General features: G+C 47.6%; 3 protein-coding genes across 4 annotated transcripts; 2 read left to right on the plus strand and 1 right to left on the minus strand.

Annotated features, from left to right (window-relative positions):
• Positions 1-1,964: 1,964 nt before the first annotated feature.
• On the plus strand, positions 1,965-11,728 carry LOC122627173. Of its 2 annotated transcripts, XM_043808108.1 has the most exons (11): positions 1,968-2,228; positions 3,095-4,431; positions 4,534-4,704; positions 4,803-5,001; positions 7,513-7,685; positions 7,923-7,985; positions 8,074-8,201; positions 8,287-8,658; positions 9,174-9,517; positions 9,602-9,868; positions 9,985-11,728. In XM_043808108.1, exons 2-11 carry the CDS (start codon positions 3,103-3,105, stop codon positions 10,425-10,427), a joined length of 3,489 nt encoding a protein of 1,162 aa, XP_043664043.1. In that variant the 5' UTR covers positions 1,968-2,228; positions 3,095-3,102; the 3' UTR covers positions 10,428-11,728. The 2 variants fall into 2 exon arrangements, with proteins under 2 accessions (XP_043664042.1, XP_043664043.1); XM_043808107.1 differs by having other exon boundaries at positions 1,965-2,228; positions 3,095-4,704.
• Positions 11,729-11,874: 146 nt separating this feature from the next.
• Positions 11,875-14,328, minus strand: LOC122627178. The gene has a single exon (XM_043808113.1). It carries the CDS (start codon positions 13,840-13,842, stop codon positions 12,769-12,771), a length of 1,074 nt encoding a protein of 357 aa, XP_043664048.1. The 5' UTR covers positions 13,843-14,328; the 3' UTR covers positions 11,875-12,768.
• Positions 14,329-17,067: 2,739 nt separating this feature from the next.
• LOC122627175 lies at positions 17,068-19,603 on the plus strand. Its single transcript, XM_043808111.1, has 5 exons — positions 17,068-17,828; positions 17,897-18,145; positions 18,264-18,646; positions 18,717-18,871; positions 18,928-19,603. The coding sequence occupies exons 1-5, from the start codon at positions 17,108-17,110 to the stop codon at positions 19,232-19,234; spliced, it is 1,815 nt and encodes a 604-aa protein (XP_043664046.1). The 5' UTR covers positions 17,068-17,107; the 3' UTR covers positions 19,235-19,603.
• The last annotated feature ends 11 nt before the right edge of the window (positions 19,604-19,614 follow it).

Below are 19,614 nucleotides of genomic sequence, written 5' to 3' on the forward strand. Positions count from 1 at the left end.
GATCGTGTTAGTACGTGACAAAAATTTTTGTACGCAGTAAAAATAGTAGTAAGTAACATCTGACAAAAGCAAGAAAAAAATCACATAGATCATACTTCTCCGTAGATAGATAAATTGAAAAGTGTTTGTTAATTGTACGAACTTGTACTTTTTGTTTCTAGTTAAACTTATACAAATAGTTAAAGCGTATTTAAGCAGCCCAATATTATTTGCGATATAATACATAAGATATAAAATATATGAAAGATAACAGCAACAACAGTAGAAAAAGCTGCTGATGCTTGGAAAGGTTTCATAAGCTTTCGTATAAAAATCTAATCCCCCGATGATGAACCAAATCCCTCGACGATATGTCGGATCCTCGTCAACGTCAATCCCCATCGATGATGAATCCATCCATCTCGATGATCTTTCCTGGAAAAAAAGAAGAGGAAAAAAAAGAAAAGAAAGCGCGATGAATCGCGTGAGAACGACAGAAGCGATAACGAGGGACGAACGTCTTGAAGATTGTTTCACCCGAAAGTGCAAAATGAAAGAAATCGAGCTCCATTTGAGATAGTTGTTCGAAAGAGAAGATCCACCCGATGATCCCTCCCAAGAGACCGAGAGAAACTAGAATAATCGAACTAGTATAATCGTTTTAACCATTATATGATTATGCTTTTCAATAAATAGGGACTGTGCTTTTTTGTTAAAAATACGGAGGACCGTCCTTATTAAACTTCAGAAAGAGAAGTAAATATTTTTCTAAAATATAACAATATCTCAGGAACCAAGACCATTCGATACGAACGGCTGAAGAGTTATCGTGGCTTTTGCCGCGAAACACATTTCCTTGCATTTGGAATCGATTAGAAAATTTGAGTATCGGTTTACGCTCGCAAACAAGCAGACCATCATTTATAGAAATAAAAAGCACACGATTCAAGCGTGCATATATAAATTAGTAGGGGAGCTACGAACTTCTCTTTTATCGCAGATATCAAAAGGCGCCATTATACGAAATTTATTTTTCACGGAAAACGTCGAAAACAACCTTTACACCAACAATAATTCTAGTCATAATACTTGACCGATTTTGATGAACAAGGTTTCATTTCAAAGATAAAGGTTTAAGCGACGATATAGCTTTTTCGAATTTTAGAAAAAGCTTTATTTTAATGCGTATATTATTCTCGAGAAAGCACCATTTTTTGACACGATTTTTTTCAAAAGAATGAAGCTTTTTAAAAAATTCGGAAAAGCCGTGTTCTCGCTTAAACCCTCATCTTTAAAATCGAACCTTGTTCATAAAAATCATTCGAGAATTACATCCGTACACATTGTTGGCATAAACCATTATAAAATTAGTGGTGAACGGATTCGCTACAGCTCTGCTTCGTAGCGTTGTAGGACAGGAAGGATCTGCCGTACCCATCGAGTCCCAGCGAAAAAGAGAGAGGAGTGGGTGGGCGCGATCGGACACGTTCCCGAAGCGACTCCCCACTTCGTAAGAAGGCAAGAAGAGTGGGGAGACAAGAGTCGGGGCCCTTGGGTCCTCTCGCTCTCGAACTCGCTCTCAAGAAGGAGTGAGAGAGAGAGAGAGAAAGAGAAGAGGGCAAGGGGGCAAAGGCACATTCCAAGGCAGAACGAAGCTAGCAGTGAAGGTGGAAGGCACCAACGGTCTCTCACGATATCGTCGAGCAGCCTTTCCTTTATATTCTCTCTTTCTCTCGCTCTCTCTCCCTCCCTCGTTTCATCTCTCTGTCAGTTACTTCCGTCGATCAGTGAAGAGATTTTAAGTGAATTCGCGAGAAAGATCAAAGTTTGCTCGAGAAGAGATGGTGCGCGTTCGACGATGGCGGATTGAAACTTAATAAAGGAGCACGCGAGCGCATGTGCTTGCTCCTCTTTTATCCATTCGAGAGGAATCTTCTTCCCTCATCCTTGAAAGAATAGACCGAATAACGCGTCTATTTCGACGCTATTTGGGTGGATTCGAGAAGATGCCCTCTTCGGCCTCTTCCAGAGAAAAGCTCCTTCTTAAGAGGAATAATAACAACGAGGAGGAGGACGACGAGGAGGGTGAACGTCGTGTCGAAAATAGAACGTTCTTTCGGCTGAGGATACGCTCGTCGAGCTTCGGGCATGCGGAAGGTGTCTTCTGCTCTTTCTTCTTCTTCTTTGGAGACGGCGATCGAGAGGAATTCGATCGGGAAGTCTAACTCGTCGAGATCGATCTTTCGCAGGTGAGCCACTCCTTTCTTTTAACTTGCGACAAATCGAACAACCAGCAGGAAATACTCTTGACGTCGCGTGCGAATTTCAATCGGCGGACAGAGTTTCTTACCTTCCTTTGTTAAGACTTTCCCATGAAATTTAAATCTCGTAGCGTAGGTAGATCCAAATCTTTTGCTCGAAAGCTTATACCGCGAGTGTCCTCGAACAGAATAGAAGAAATTCTCACAGTTCTAACCGCAAACATCTCGTCTTTTAGAATGGCTCGATATTTTCTCTTCTTTTTTCTCTTTGCAACTTTTATTTTTTTTTATTCTTCGACGCAAGAAAAAGGACAGAGAGAGAGAGAGAGAGAGAGAGAGAGAGAGCAGAAGGCGTCGGAATCGAACTTGACCGTGACCTTGGGGCGGCTTCCTCGACACGTATAAAGATACGCGAAGAATGCGTGCTAATCAAAGAGAAGCACTCGCGCGTAGAACTTTCTTCAAATTTGAATAGATCAATTTGAATTTTCGTCTTTCGAAATGAACGAGAGTTGCGATCTCTCTTCTGTCGCTCTCGATTATTGCGTCATAACAGATAGAGAGAGAGAGAGAGACCCTTTTTCGACTCTTTCGAGATCGCGAGGGGATACCGAGCTTGACTTTATATTTATTGTCCACCAGTTTGTATGCATAGCCGGTGTCCGGTTATCTTTTGTAATCCGAAGGGACTTATCAAGTTCAACGAGATATCTTCGAGCGTGATTTATAAGATAGAAACTTTCGCTTTCGCTGACACACGTTTCATTCGGCATTTGCTTTCTCTCCAGCCTCGCGCATTTGAATCATAGGAAAATAATTTCGTTCGACTAATCATGGAATCTCTTCTCGATTAGATATCAGCATGTCTCAGGCGTCGTTATCGAACGATTTGGAAGGCACGATGAACGATTTGGAGGGAAGTCAGCAGCAGCAACATCCTTGTCAATGCTCGACGATGAGCGGCATTAATTCGATAAGGACGCAACGGGAGAGAGCGGAGAGAAGCGTGGGAAGCACGAGGATCTCGAGCGGTCAGGAACTTCCTCGAGGATTGGAGGCGCTACAGAGTGCGTTCGAGCCGTTAAGAAGATTGGACAATACGATGTCTCATCAGGAGACGCAACAATTGAGCTTGGAGAAGGCGAGAAGCGTCGAAATTTTGGAGCATCAAAGTACGCCGCTCTCGCGACACGCTCGCAACGTTCCGTGCAGTCCAAGAAATTTGGATCTTTCGCGAAATCTTGCCTTCGAGGCGGCGAGAAGAGTCCAGGAGTCATCGAGTTTGCAGGAGAGTCGACAAAGTTTGACGTCCAGTCCTAGTCATCCGTCGGATATCAGCCAGAGTCCGATGGAAACGTCGGCGAAGGAAACGTCGGAAAAACAATTGGACGATCCCTGTGGTTTGTCTCCGAAGCAAAACATCTCCAAGGATAAATTGAAAAACATACAACAGGTTTTGAACACCTATCAGCATCATCGAATACCTATCAGCGGGGAATCTAATACGCCGGAACGGAACGTTCATGGCCATTTTCACGGCGATTCTCACGTGCATTTGCACAAGCACAACGTCGATAACTCGAGAACCAACGCGAATCTAGAAGCGAGCGACGGTCTTAAGGGATTCCAGCAGCGACAGCATAGCCATCATCATCACGGAACGCCAAAGCCCTCGAACGTGACTCATCATCACGGGGCCGCGATGATGCACCATGCCGGGGCACATCATCATGGAAATCTCGCGACCGGCTTGGTCGGTCACATACACGGAAGCTCGACGACGGGTCTAAGCGGATCCGGGAACGCTACGCCGACGATCGGTCACGGCAATACGGCCGGTGGCAATAATCCAAATTCTCATCATCACGCCAATCCTATCGCCACAACGACGACGACGACCACGACGACGTCGTCGACGACGACGACGGCGATGACGGCTACGACGACCACGACGGCATCGATCGTCGGACAAAAGGGTTCGCCTATGGCGAGTCATCGACATCCTACCGTGTCGAGTGCCATCAGCGGTGCCTCTTCTAACTCGAGCATGATGAATCACGGCGGATCGCCGAGCGTACATCGGCACGTCGTAAACGCGAGTGCCAGTTTGTCGGCTACTCCATTGGTCGCTCGACATCACGGCAGCTCGACCGGTAGTTTGACCGGTCGCTCGAGCGTCAATCATCATCACGTGAGTTCCGGTATCTCCTGCGAATCGTCCTCGTCGAACGCGAATACCAGGACTCATAGCAGGTTGGATCACGTTCACGATCATCATCATCATCTGCAACAGGTTCACTCTTTGCACCCTGACTCGAGATCGCGAGATAGAGCAGCCTCGTTGGTTCACCCTCTCGACGAACATCACGGTCATCACCACGGACACGTCCATGCTCATGGTCATCCTCACGTGCAAAACAACGATACCAAAAATTCATCCCTGATAAGGGTGGACGCGATCCAGGTTTGTACATATTACCTAGCATTGCTATTATCTTTTTCGACGATAAAAAAGTTTGCTCGCGTTACAAAAACATCTCGCGCTTTGAAACTTACGATCAGGTGTCAGCACCGTCGAAGAGCAGCAAGTGTCAGTGTCACGCTGTACAACAGGCTAGCGGGAACAAGAGAAGTTCGGAGGGTGAGACCGACGACGGTGGAATCGTCGAAGTAACGTCGAGAACCCATCAACCTCCGGCTCTACCTCCACGACCACCTCCCAGACCAACGAGACGTTACGAGACAGCGACTGCCGATCAATGCGAGTATTTTTATATTTTTTCCATTTTCTTTCAAAAACGTCTTCTATCTTTTAGCTTTGTTCTTCGACGCTCGAAAATACCCGTGTAGTAGTCACCCTGAAACATCCCTTCGAACTTTGAAAGAGTACCGCAAGGGCTCGCGACGATCTCGCGGGTATATCGACCAGTCGTCGTTCTCAGCAACCGAGAGAAGGACGATTCGTGTCGGAGCTTACGGGAAAAGGAACGTCGAACGACGTTACTTTCGTGTTTTCTCGCGACTAACGAAATTACGCGACAGAGAAAAAGATTCGACAAAGTAGCTACGACCGAGTTCACCCATCCTCGTATTTACGATTTTCTCGTGTCGCATTCGCCGACCACCACCTGTGGGACATCTCAACGTGACAAGTACCCCGACTTTCTACCCCTCTCTCTCTCTCGCTCTCTCGCTCGCTCGCTCGTTCCACAACCCTCGTACATCTTTTGGAGATGCTCAACGACGCTAGTGTCCGACGAATGACTTCTTTTTCCGAAGGAGCAGATAGAGGAGGATAAAAATAAAAAGACGAATTAGAAGGAAGAGGAATCGTTTGTTCCGGCAACGTTATTCGGAGAATGGTCAATGCGTTATCGATGAACTTCGAGGAAGGGAGAGTGCGTAATAAGGCGGTGACCTTGAACCACGAGGCCTTCGCGTTGACAGACCACGGGAAAGAGGGGGAACGTCTTTGATTCGCCGTTACCTATTGACATTTTAAAGTCAAAGAGTTCATATCGAGAGTGTGCGCTCGAGAGTTGTTGGGCTCTCTCTCTCGCAGTCTCGTTATGTTCCAACGCGTTAGATATTCTACGTGCTCTCACGGCGAATCCTCGCGACCACGTGCGATCCTTTGGCTCTTCTATCGAGAAGGAGAAGCAAGTAGTTCGAGAAGGAAACTTTGAGCAGCGAAATATCGTCGATCGTCCAACGGCGAAGATGGATGGATATCCGGTGCTCCAAATAGTGCGCTGTCGACTGGGAACGGAGATGGAGATAGACAGCCAGGGTTATCCCTTCGCAATGGCGGCACACTCGCATTCCCACTTACCCCATTCTGCCAACCACGCACACTTGCCGAGATCTCGTTACTCGCACCCCTGTGGTACGTCGATTAAGTAGTAGTACGTCAAGGGATATCTGATAATTTATCCATTTTTTCTTAATTGCCTTCTGCGTGTCCGACATTAGCGGGAAAGAAATTATATCCTCGCGGGTTTGTCTATTTATAATAAGAGAGAAACCTTCTGTTATTTTTATTATACCTTCGAGGCTACGAGATCTAAAAATTGATCTCCACCGACCTTCCCAGTTTTTATCCGTACGGTTTTATCGCGATTGCTTGCTTTCCCCGTTTAAGATTATACGATTAATCGTTCTGAAAGGGAAAAAGAGATAATGCGAATTCGTAGAAAGAACGCTATCGAGTCACGAGTACAATAGTATACAAGATCGTCGAAGATCAAACCACGGTACCGATCGAAGGTTTGCTTACTCGTGCGATCGATAAAGTTACGGCGTTTAGAAATTGGAAAGCTTTTCACTTCGTTTCCCTGAACGAGCGAGCTGCTCTTTACAGGGTCCTTGGAAGGACGGATTTATTAAGGAACCTTTGGAACTCCCGTTTCGCTCGTCTCTAAACTACGGAGCAGGTAGCACAGGTAGTCGATCTTTTCCACGGAATCCTTTTACCGGTCATTGCATTTGTAAAAGAGCGTCATAAATTCGTGTGCTCGTAAAATCGTTTGAAAAAAAAAAAAAGAAAGAAAAAGAGAGAAGGAACGGAAGAACACGATCTTTCTTTGCTTCCTTTCGATACACGAATCGAGCGGCATCCTAGCTGAACTCGGCTCCGCGTTCTTCCTTCGACGAATTTCTTCGAAGATTAAAATCGGAAAAAGGTCGGGTAAACCGTTTCGCAAAGAAAACGATAGATACGTGGGTACCGTCGGATAGATATATAGGATCGAAGCATAGGTTTCGTCACGTTTCGTTCGCTTTTCGTCGGGTAACTTTACGAAAACGTATAATAACGTAGCAGTGACTGTCGCTCACAGGGATCGCATTCGTTGGTGTCACGTCACGAAATATTCTCCGTTAGGAACACAGGATAAAGTTGATTAAAAAGTACGGCGTCGATGAGTCTCGAGAGAACTCGGCATTGTTCTCGGAGTAAGGTATAGGTATCGATGCTTGCGCGTCGGTATTCATCGAGAGAATTTCCAATGCGACGTATACGATTGAATAGCGAGAAAGCATTTACAATGGGAGTCGAGCTCGAGAACGAGCGGAGCAAAGGGACTATTGCTTTTACTCGATATAGTATTTTAAACACGCGATCCCCTTTTACGTTTTCACGGGAAGTCAAGTGCCATTCTCGACGTAAATTCTTACGGTCGGGAAGGAAAAGATATAACTCGATCATAGGACGAATACGAGGCGACGAGCAAGACGGAGTTTTCTTCTTTTTAAAGGATGTCAAACTTTGCAGGTCATACCGGCGAAGGTGGCTGCTGCAAGAAATATGTCGTTCTTTGTTGCCTTTGCGGTGGGCTCAGCGCGGCAGTCGGTAGTCTCTTTTTGGCGGTGCACGCTGTCCTTTCAGCCCACACGGCCAGCTTAGCGCTCTTCGAAACCGTGCCGTCTTACATTCCTGGCATAATGGTGAGAGACAAAGGTTACACGGCTCTCTATCTATGGAAATTACGTAAGAAAGGATAAACGGACGTTCGATGCATTTCACGGTTTTGTTGTCAAAGAAAGAGACCTTCGATTGACCTTCGAACGAGACCTTTTATCGTTTCGCGAGAAAAATTCTATCCGTTAATTATAAAAATGTTGTTAGCGCGTTTTATCCGTCAAAGAGTAAAGAAAAAAGATCGTTTATTGCCTTATTCGCAGTTAATACTGATGGGACTATTTACGATGATTCTGGCGAGACGAAAGCACAGATACGGGCTTTTGGTGAGTATGGAAAGTCAATATGGCAGGTCCAACGTAGACGGGAGCGATAAGGAAGGAAGACGTTGCGACGTTCGCGTAATTTTTGCAGATGAAAGTCTGCGGCTCGGTCGGCGTCGTGTGTGCGCTGGTGTGCGTACTCGTGACGGTCACAACGACGGTGATACACATGTCCCGACTGCAGGGTCTTCGAGAGTGCGTTTATACCGCAAGAGCCAGGTAGGTTCCCTCCTACGATAGGAGGGAGTATCGTAGAATCAGGATCCGAACGTCGCTCGTATAAACGAGATGAAATTGTGTTTAGATCGTGCACCTGTTACGGTACGCCGCAATCGAAGGAGGACCCCGGTGTACTGTTCGAAGGTACTCCGCATTGCGAAGCCGTTCACGGCGCCCTTTACGCGTGCCTGCGAGCCCTTTTCGGCGTCTCGGTCGCCGGGATACTCGCCTGCATATTCTCCTGCATGTTGGTTTATCAACTCCTAAGCCACGAAAAGAAAAAGATGTATTGGGAACAGCTGGAGCTAAGATGCAGATCGTTGTACGGTCAAGGCGGGCCGGTCGGCCCACCGACCGCTTCCTGCGGGTGTTGCAACGATTGCGGTGGGGCCAGTCCGTGGTGGGCCCAAACGCCAGGAAATCTCTACACGCCGAATCCGGACTTGGCGCCGTCGAGGTAACGTCCCTCCGTCGCGAACCAACGCGAATTCGTGCTAAGGAACTCTCTTTACTCTTGATTTTGCTCGGACGCAACCGACTGCTTTTTCGCCTATCCCCGGCTCGAACTTCTCTCCCTTGGCAAATTCCGCGAATATCGTGAGAGGGGAGTAAGATAAACTCCTAAACGAGACGTCGATCCCGTCGATCCCGTCGATCCCGTCGATCGCTTCGGGTAAACCGCTAATGTATGGAATCGATTAAAGTCGGCATTCCGTTTGGTATTTCTTCGTTCTACGGAAATAAATTACGAACGACGATAAACGCGTTTGCCACGGAGATGCCGAGCTTGCCTCGTGATAATAAAAACGTACAACGGTAGAGACGCCGCGTGATACGATCTACGAGTTGTCGGAGATTTTTGCACGGACCCACCGTGACGCGTCCCGCTTTTTGCCATTCTCATCTCGTCTCTCACGTCGCATCTAACGTCACGAGACGACTCGCTGATTCGGGCGCGTCGTCTTATTTCAGACGGTGGCGATTACCCTGGTCCAGATCCAGAGGACCAGCGCCGAGTCCCGACTCGAATTACGGCTTCCACACGCAAACGAGACAGGCCGAGACTAACGCCGACAACGCGGCTGGTCCTTATAGCGTCCTCAATTCGCAGTCGAGCGGTCCTTATTCCGTTCTGAATACGCCGAACGGACCCTACACGCCAAGCACCGCGTCTTATAGCGTTTTGGAGACACCGGTTCCTCTCTGGGGCCCGCCACCACCTTACAGCGACCCGAACAGTCCAGCTCGTAGACCGCAAGTCGCGGACGCCAGGCCGAGGATGAGCAAGAGGATCGACAATTTTGACGGCAACGAAGGTTCGACAACCGGCAAACCGAACGCCTCTCGATCTCGTCCGCCGCGATGATTCGTAACTCGTTCGTAATTTCGATCCGTTGCAGATCACAGATCGAGATCGGCGAAACGTCCCTCGGACAATTACGAGAACGCCGAAGAGATTTCGAACAGTACCGATCCCGAAGGCGGAAACGACGGTACTATGAAGGGTAGGAGAGCTAGGAAACCTCTGAAAGGCGTCGAGAACGGAGCTTTCCAACAGGAACCCAATCCCGCTGCCAAACAATCCGAAAGCGAATTGTATTTCGGCGACGTTTCCTCGTGTTGCGGTCCGGAGAGTAGCTTTTACGATCTGGCTGTCGAGAAAGAAGGTAAAATTTCGCTTGGACGAGAATATTCGGAGGCTTTCCCCCACCCCCTTCTCCAGTGTAAATCTCATCCGACATGATCGATAAACGAGAATTTCGTCCGTCGATTTCGGTTTCAGGAGCCGAACATTCGGAAGGGGTCGATTATTTGGCGGCTCGTTTGGGCAAGCGACAGCTGTCTAAACGATCGAGACTTCCTCTTCCGTTGCCCTCGGACGGTGGCGACATACCGTCCGACAGTTATGCCAACAGCGACGAGCCCAGAAACGCTAGGGGTCCCTTTTTAGCTCCCGATGCTCAATACGAGGTCATTCAGCAAGCCCGTTATTCGTATTACTCGCCGAAAGAGGACGAAGAGCTCGAGGAAGAGGCTGCCACGTCGAGTTACTTCAGAGAAGAGGAGACTGATCGTCCAAGGGACAGAGATTACAGGGACTATCATAGCGGTCAGGAAGAGGAGGCACCCCAGTGTTGTTTGAGCGACTCTACGACCTTGGATTCTGGCTGGCAAAGCGCCGAGCAGCAACAATCGGATGATAACGTTCGACCGGTTAACGTGTAATCGGTTTTCCTTTATTTTTTCTTTTCTCTGCTTCGTTATTTTTTTTTTTTTTTTTTTTTTCGGAAGGAGAGAATCGACAGGAGGTGGAGGAATCTCGTATTTAAGAACGATTTGAATCGTTTCGAAGATCGAACACTCGCAGACTTTCATCGATCTTTCTCGTTCGCATCCTCGATCTTCGACGATGGAGACTGAAACGACGTTGCCATATATAAAATTATTCTTTAAAGCCAAGACGCGTTATTTAATGTATTCGTTTCGATGGAAAACGAGATTAGTCTAGTTAGAGAAAATAGCGAATAACGTAGAGAAAGGTAGGCTAGTTAAAGTAAACTCAACGATGTCGCTCATGGTTGCTCGTAGTAATCGTTACTAGTATTTAAGTACATCGTAAGAAGAAAAATTACATCTTTATTTTCTAGACGAACATTGTAAAAAAAATCCACGAACGAAAGAGGCTTGTCCGATGCACCAACGACAGCCACACGTAGACGCAACTGTGACTTTGATTGGTAAATCGTCGCGAATGGGTTATCGGTGTGTTCGTCCGTGTGAGTGCGCGTTTGTGCGTCGCTCGTTGGACCCTTCGACGATCCTCGTCGTTTCTCCGATATATCGCTAAAGGAAACGTCCATGTACAAAATCGTGCTTTACTCTTGCCATTATCTCGTTAGATGTTTTAGCCTTAATACGTCGAGCGCTTATTAATTGTTGTCGACGAAGTCGTTATCGAACGATTCTTACCGTTATTTACGATTAGTAGTCAAATATTTCGTTTCGATCGAACGCGCGAGCTCGCTTGGAAAGAGTTCTCTCGCGCTCTGAGAACGCGACGCCGACTGTACGTCGCGTGTCGATCGTAATTTTCATTCGTTCAACTTACGAAGCTTTTAAAGATATCATACGTATCGCTTCGTATACGTACCTACGTACTAAACGCGTACGTACTGTCAACAATTCAGGTGGACCAAGGATAACGATCGCGTTTAAAAACAATAGGAATAGAATAGAAATATTATCTATCGATCATCTATTTGCCGTTGCGACGATCGTGAACGAAGCAAAACTCGTAAATGACATAATTTTATATCGCAAGGAACAATGAGAAGGAGAGAACCAGACGCGCAGGTAGATAGACAATGAAAAAGGTTGGATGGTCGAAGAAATAGTTTAACGTTGTTTACTCGATCAAGTGTACCTTAAGAAAGAGAAAGGAAGACGTAGATAACGGAAAACCCAATGCGCCGTGAAACGATGTAATTAACGATTACAGAGAATAAAGCTTTGTTTTGTAAGAAAAAGGAAAACAAGAAGAAGGGAGAAAGAATCGCGTAGAGCGTAAGTTCGATGAAACCACGTAGGAAAAGTATATCGAAAAAGGAATGCGGGATCCAAGTTGGCGCTGCCATTACTCGCAATTGTCTTTTTCTTTCCTCTGAACTCTCGCGCCCCTCTAGCATTGGCCAATATCAGATTATAAGATTTCGCAACGGGGCCTCGCGAGAGTCGAACTGTCGCAATGCATTAGATTACGGCAAGAAGGAGGCAAGCTGGCACGTTACTGTTCAAAATCGATCGTACGATCGCGATTGCGGAGTCGCAGGTAAAAGCGCTAAAAGATCGCTTCGCGAACGTAATTTTCTGGCCGCATAGATTCCTCGTTCGTACGCATAGACGGTTCTCGATTCGAGTTTAAGACTCATCGAGAACGATTACAAAGGAGATTCCTCGATTATCAGGAATCAGAGCAGACCAATTTCACGGTTAAAACCGAGGCCTTGATAAATATATCGCGCATGCAGTGGCGCGGCATCGCATGGTTACAATAATCATTAATATAAGCATCGTAGACGCGAGATTACACGCTTAAAAAGTTTCATTAAAGCGGAGCGCGGAACGCTTAATTAACGAGATCGCAGGCCGCTGATAAAGTAATCCCGAGGAGTCGTTCGGCATTGGTACGAGAAGACGTTAGAAGTTCGTTCTTTTAGAACGAACGCTCGTTACAAATAATTACCGTCGTTTAACCGTACACGAGTCGGCCGAGACGTGCCGGCGGCGGCTTTATTTCGTTCCGTTACCAGACACCGATTACGTAAGTATAACTAGCTTAGAGAATATTTTTAGTCGTCTACTTCGGGGACAAGTAATTAGCCGATTTATCCTTACGATAACGATATATATATATATATATATATATATATATACACACACACACATATATATAGTATATACCCTGTTGTAACAACTTATCCACTTATACTTTAAGGAGAATAATCGTAATACTTTGAGATCGCGGCGAACGAATCAAGTCTCTCTTTGCAACTTCCTCTTCGTATAATTACGTACAAGATCCCTCGACGATTCTGAGAGCAGCTTGATTCGCTAAGAATCTTTCGACCCTTTCGCGAAACTCCCTGCTCGATTCGGGTAAGGGAAGCGCAGGATTCGGGGCAGCGGTTTGAACGGAGCTCATGGAATTGATATTTAGCGCGCTTTCGGATGATCCGCGATCGTGATCCAATATATCCGGCCTCGGTGGTGGTGGATGCTTTCTCCTGTGTCCCGTGGACGCGACTCTCTTCGAATCGGTGTCGGTAAAGTTGTTACCGTGATCGATGTCCGGAAATCGATTCATCATACCACGTAGAGCTATCTTCGCACTGAGAAGGGACCAAAATACTTCCAAAAGAGAAGCAACGAGTACGTTCACCGTAAGTAGCGTTTCCGTCTGCGAGGATTCCCCGATGCGATCCTTTTGCCACAAGGATAAAACTTTGTCTCTGTCGAGAGAGACGAGTTCTTCTTTGCTCTTATTTTCCGATTCCTTTTCCAGCGCGTTACCCGAGATCGACATGCTCCTTTCGTATAATATAGAACTTTCTCCCTTGAGATCGTCGTAGGAGAGTCCCTTGTCGCTTTCGTTAACGAATTTCTCTATTTTCATCGTGGTCTCCTCGACGAGAGCGGTGACGTTGTTGCTGTTGTTGTTGTTGTTGTTGTTGTTATCGATGACAAAGGTATCGCTCGAACCACGAAGAATCTTCTCCATAGACCAGAGAGATCCATTATTGGTCTCCGCAACCGCAGCGATATCGAGAATGGTCACGACGAGGCAAAGAATGGCCGCCAGCAACGAGAAGAGATTTGCGGAAAAGAAGATGGTTATGTTTCGATCGATGTACCACCTTCTCCAGGCTAAAAGTCCCGCGACGAACGGTACCAAACAAGCTATCGACAAAATCGCTCCCTGAACGGAGAGCGCCAGCGTGCCTAGAAGAAGGGAAAGGGCGCCTAAGCCAAAGTGTACCAGGGCAAGGCCACCGACCGTCGAGGCCGAGTAACGTCGTTCCGACGGGTATAACGACGAGAGAGCCGGCTTCGTCTTCACTTTTATCACGTAAACGTTTTCCATTGTTTTTCGCCTTTGGATGCGTCAGATGCGTCTGGCTCGAGTCGGTTACGCACTCCGCACATAACGCGTCACACGCGAAACTCGAGGGTCTCCGCTGACTCGATCGAGCTCATTCTCAACGCAGAAGAATCCGCAGAAGGCTTTTAAATTCGATCGCGAGTCGAAGGAAGATACTCTCTTCGCTTTCTATCGCGAATTTGCAATCTCTAACGACGTAGAAAGATATTCGTTCGCGACTACGGCCAATCAGACGAGGATTTCACAGAGGCGTAACAATTTCTTAATCCTCGTCGCCTCCATTCTTTTTTCTTAATTAACGTTATGCAAGTGCGACCGATTGTGAAGCGACGCGATTATTCTCCAAGTCTTTTTTCTTCAGACGGCGCTTCCGTTTCACAGTCGTTCTCCTTCGAGAACGGATATTCCGTGAAATACTTTATTATCGTTATTACGTTACGCGCGGTGCAAGCGCGATCGACTCTCTCTCTCTCTCTCTCTCTCGCTCGCTTACCCTCTCTCCCGAGTTCGTTAAAGACCTTTTAAGCGTTTCACGCTTATAACGCGATCGGAGTTCGAACCGAAGAAATTTATCGAGATAATTCGTCGATCGTAACGTGGAAGAGATCTTCCACGGTAGACGTTTGAATGGTAACTGAGAGATACGAGTAAAGACTAGTCTCGGTTGAAATTGCTACAAACTTCTCTACGTACCTCCCACGCGAGCGACTTGCAGTGAAAGGGACAACAGAGACCGCCGGATAGATATACTCGTATCCTCCAGTGTTACGTTAAGCTCGCTTCACACAGATCGTTACTTTCGTGCAGTTTCGCGATGGTCCCAAAGAAATACAAAGATATCGCGATTTCTTCCCCTTTCCAATCATTTCATATCTTTGACGATCCTCTGAAGCTTCCGACAGAGAAAAAATCTAATCGGGATTAGGCGCAAAGGCGCACGATCTCGGTGTGAACATCGCGTTAGGATCGAAGATAACTTTCAGAGAGCAAATAGATCCCCATGGTCCCCGAGGAGAGGATAGCGCATACTAGCGCGCTAACCTTTATTGTCGCTCGTTTAAGCGTGTAAACCTTAACTCTCGACCTTTTCGCTCGTACATCGTTTGTAGAAATAATACGCAACTATAGATGACCATCGTATTCATCGCGGATTCCCCGCTCGGTCCGTCATTCGGAAAGGTCTATCATTCGTTCGACGAAATGGCACGCGCGAGGTGCGTGCGAAGGCACATGCACGACGACGTTCGCCGCCGTTGGTCCATTCTCATACTTATATTTTTCATTTCCACCGTCACGATCGTTGTTCTAATCGGTTTCCAGAGACGACAAGGTACAATCAACGATAGACAATCGATGCGATTCGCGTGTACGCGTGATTAACGTTATCCGAGAAAGTTGGCCTAAATCTGTCGACCACGAGACTTCCATGTAACTTCGTTGTTATTAAATCTGGATCTGCGATCGAACGAGAGGAGTAAAAGGAAAAAAGAGGAAGAAACTTTCTCGATAACGCGCCATGGAAGAAAACTCGGCCGAGCGGAGCCGAAGGAGAACGGCTTGCACTTTCCATCAAAGAAACGAATTCTGATCGGTCGTGGAATCGCGCTTATCGCGATCGGCGACAACGATCTCGTTAAAGGCGTCGTCGCATCGAAACTCGTTCTTACGTAAAACCGAGGGAAGTATCGCCGCCTTTACAGCGCGCACCGAAGCAAGAACGATCGATCGATCGGCTTTGCTAGCGGCGTACGATCTAAAAAGAAACGTCGTCGATCGAAAACGAAAAATCCTTCCCTTATATACCAGTTCTTCTTCGTTCGCAGTTGATCTCGATTTCGATCGTTTTTCCCATCGCTTTCACTCGACTACTTTAGACGCTGTGCCATGTCGGGAAAGTTTGCAAAAAAAAAAGCCGAGTTTCCGATCGGATACGGAAAAAAGGAAATGGAGAAGATGCTTTCCTTCTTCTCTGCTACGACCGAGATCGAGCGAAATAATGAACAAAAATGCCGACGCTTTCCGTTCGTTCTCTGACTTTTTGGCCGTTAACGCTGACGCTTCAACGACTTTCTCTCTCTCTCTCTCCCTTTACGCGTGCACTTGGTATACGCGGAAGGGAGAGAAAGAGGGAACGATAAAGAGCTTGTTTGTGACCGAAATGCATTCGTATTGGAGCAGCTGTTGCGATTGGGGCACGCGTCCCAACGGTCGCAGCAGCTGTCCACAAATCGAACACGGTACATTCCACGCGAGTTCCTCTATCTACAACAGGCTGTTGATACTCGAAATACAACGTGCGCGACAACGTTTCGTTGGCGAGAAGCTCTTGAATATCGCTATTGAGATACGCGGGAATAGTCGAACGGGATGAGTTATATGCTCGAAGATTGAACCGTAAACAATAGTAAACTTTCATGACGCGTACGCGGTTCAAGTTGATACTTTATTTCGATGTCTTAGATAAAAACATAAATGAGACTGCCTCGAAGGAGTGGAGAAAAAAATCTGTTGGTAGAAATTTGTAATCGTCGTATCGAGAGTTATTCAAAGGATGAGACATTTAAAATTTAAAGAGTCCGTCGGGTAAACTGCCGGGCGAATAGTTACGTGAAAATTCCTCGATGCGCATGGACCGGCTAAGGGCTGGTAAAAGGGCTCGCGATAAGGGTACGCAACGGAAGGGAAGGAAATAAGAGGAAGGGGAGCGTACCGTATAGGAGAACGCGATGGGGCCTTTCTCGAAGGGACACCGGGCCCGTATTACGCGCGACAACCCCTCTACGTTCTGTGCGCACGCAAACACGGAGGAAAAAAAGGCGCGCCGAGAGACCGCCCTTCGCGCATCTGCTCTTAAGGGAATCCGCGTCCGGCAGTTTATCGGAGGCAACGCTCGAGCACGGATCGGAACTCGAAGGAGGAACCGAAAGAAGGAAGAAGGTTCTTATTTTTATGATCGTATCTCGTAGGGAATTATCGAAAGGAATTATCAAAAACGCGCGAGCTTGTAAAATGTGTAAAAAAGAGTGTATAGTCGTGGACGTGGAAATCTCGCCGATTCGAAACGTGAATCTTTCCTTGGAAACTTGGAGATCGCCCTCTTACGTGAGCACCGTTCTTCTGATACTCATTAACCGATCCTGAAGAATTCTGTTGGTTTATAGTTATAGTAGAAAAGGACGAGGTAAGGGAAAAGAAGAAGAAAAAAAAAAGAAAAAACGCGAAAAGAAGGGAGAGAAACGGAAAAAAGATGGCACAAACGTCCGAGCCGGCCCCCGTGCACTGCTACACGAATCCATCGTTTTGTCGTCAATCCGAGTACATCCCTGACGACAGAGAGAACCTACCACCTCCGCCGCAATTTCAAAGTAGCGAAGAGTTACCGCCGCCGCCGCCGCCTTTGCAAATGCATCTACAATGCGGTCAAAGCAATCCCGCGTTTCAGGCCAACGCCGAAACGCGAATAGAGAGGCAAATCGAAACGCGAGAGGGCAGAGAACATAGGCGATATTGTTATTTGGATGAGAATAGAGATCCAGTGCACAAGAGGTATGCCAGTTTGCCGATCGAAGATCGCGGCGTGGTCGCGTACGGACGATCCTCGAGGTACGAGTACATTCAGGACGAGCAAAGGGGTCACGTGCAGAGAAGGCCTTCCATCAGGTACGAGTTCATTCCGCGCCAGCAGGTGCAACGGCAACGTTCCGCGCCGCCGCTCAACCAAGACGACGGACGACGGGGCCTACAACGGATGCAGACGAACCGGAACAATGGCGGAAGATACGCGATCGTACCGGGTGAACTCGATTATCCGGACGAAGACGACGACGACGACGATCGCAACAACGGCGTCAACGACGACAACGACGACAACGACGACGACGACGACGACGACGACGACGTTACGAGAAGCGCTTGGAACGGTAGACGAGCCTCACCGGTGCGACGCGGTAGCGTAAACACGCCTCAAGGTAAAGCGATCTTTATTGTCGATTCGATCGAAAGACGAAAGTTTTACTCGAGGTTAACTTGTCGATAGGACGTTACACGAGAGTACCGTTGCAAGACGAGGATCCTCCGGCCCTTCCGGAAAGGAACCTTCAACAGGAATACTCGACGTCGCCGAGGAACAACCTGGCGACGAAGAAACTTCACGAGATATTGACGACTCCGCGAAAGCCAAGGTCTAGATCGGAGGAACGAACCCTATCGCCAAAGAGGCAACAGAGCGTGAATCAAACCGGTACGCCACAAAGGAGAACCCTCACCCCAGCTGGATCCCCAAGCGGTACGCGCCAATTTCTCTCCCCTTCCTTCCATTATTTTTCATAAGACCGTCTTCAGTGGTCAGTAAGGATGATAACTCGTTCTTTTTTTTTCCCTCTTTCTCTTTCCCTTTCGCACAGGTCATACCTTTAGCCCGACCTCTCGTACGACTCCTCAAGGAACTCCGCAAAATCGAGCGTTTCCAGCGAACGGCCCTCAAACCTCGACACCGAACAAAGAACCCTCGGCTAGGAGGTGTCTACCCCTCGTTGAGAACTCGTCCCGACAACGGGACGTATGTCCAGCCAGTAATTGCGGCAGACTTCGTTACGTTGGTACGGCTCCGGTCGATCTTGCGTCGATGGTTCACGGAGAACCGCCGCCTCGTTATGGATATCTCGAAAACGGTCCGGAATCTATGCCAATGGTGTCTGGTTCTCCGAGGTATCAGGTACTTCCGGCCGATCAAAAGAGGAACGGCTATCAGAGCGTGGAGAGCGCGTTTATCGCGAGGACCGCCGTAGTAAGTAACGTCGAAAGACTTGGAAATCTTGTTTCGAGAAAAAGAGAGAACCTTTCTTCCTTTACGTCAGGTACCACCGTTATCTCCGCCGCATAGCGACGTTAACACGACCCTGGCAAGCGCGTTGGAGAAAAATGATCGAAGAAATGCCCCGCTATTGCTCGTCCTGGTAGGCGTTTTAACCTGTGGCCTGGCCATCTACCTCTCCTGGACGCAAGGAAGAAGGTAAGAGAGACGAGTGAAACGCGCCAAAGCGAAGACAATGACGTCCCCGTTTTCAGATATTACTTCGACAGTGCTGCCGGTTGCGGTGCCTGTTGCGCCCTAGCAGGAGCTTGCAGAAGTTTAAGAAGGACCTGGACCGGGCTGGGTCTCGCGGGACTCTCCGCGCTGAGTTGCGGCGGACTCTTGTTGCTAGCTGCGAAATCGCCCAGACCAGGAACTCCTCTTCACGACGTCACCGCCGGTGCTTTGTGCGGAGTTTCGCTTTTAGGCGCTTGCCTCGCGCTCCTCGCCGTGTTAACGCCAAAGTGTAACTTGGGTAGACACAGGAGAGTGCACTCTTGGATCCCTCGGCTGTCGCCTTGAATCGTTTTAGACATTTTCATGAACTCTCGTAAATACGTTGAATTGGATCGTATCAGAGCGGACGACTTACTTTCATTTTCGGATCGTCGTTGCGATTATAGAAACACAACGTGTCCTAGTCCAGTCGATACGCATATGTATACGTTAGAAAGTATCTTCGTTTTTACGAACGACGAACCGTCGACTCTCGAGCAAGGACCCTTCAAAGCTCTTTGGAGGTGCCAAATCTATTTCATGACATGCATGTACGCGCGTGTGAAAAGTAGGTGTAAGAAGACTCGTATCGTCCAATTCCTACGACCCAAGTGGCCTTGTACTTCCCATAGATTGTAAGAACCGACAGTGTAATAAAATTTCTACGATCGTCAACAAGAATATCA

This window comes from Vespula pensylvanica, chromosome 2 (assembly GCF_014466175.1).
Source record: "Vespula pensylvanica isolate Volc-1 chromosome 2, ASM1446617v1, whole genome shotgun sequence".
In the NCBI taxonomy this organism is placed as follows: domain Eukaryota; kingdom Metazoa; phylum Arthropoda; class Insecta; order Hymenoptera; family Vespidae; genus Vespula; species Vespula pensylvanica.

What these genes read in the sequence shown, in the direction of transcription:
- LOC122627173 (XM_043808107.1), top strand. Translation starts at nt 3,103, where the DNA reads ATGTCTCAGGCGTCGTTATCGAACGATTTGGAAGGCACGATGAACGAT. An exon ending in GACAGCGACTGCCGATCAAT is followed by an intron (nt 5,002 to 7,512) that starts GCGAGTATTTTT and finishes CAAACTTTGCAG; the next exon opens with GTCATACCGGCGAAGGTGGC. An exon ending in AGCACAGATACGGGCTTTTG is followed by an intron (nt 7,986 to 8,073) that starts GTGAGTATGGAA and finishes TAATTTTTGCAG; the next exon opens with ATGAAAGTCTGCGGCTCGGT.
- LOC122627178 (XM_043808113.1), bottom strand. Translation starts at nt 13,842, where the DNA reads ATGGAAAACGTTTACGTGATAAAAGTGAAGACGAAGCCGGCTCTCTCG.
- LOC122627175 (XM_043808111.1), top strand. Translation starts at nt 17,108, where the DNA reads ATGGCACAAACGTCCGAGCCGGCCCCCGTGCACTGCTACACGAATCCA. An exon ending in TTATCGCGAGGACCGCCGTA is followed by an intron (nt 18,647 to 18,716) that starts GTAAGTAACGTC and finishes CCTTTACGTCAG; the next exon opens with GTACCACCGTTATCTCCGCC. An exon ending in TCCTGGACGCAAGGAAGAAG is followed by an intron (nt 18,872 to 18,927) that starts GTAAGAGAGACG and finishes CCCCGTTTTCAG; the next exon opens with ATATTACTTCGACAGTGCTG.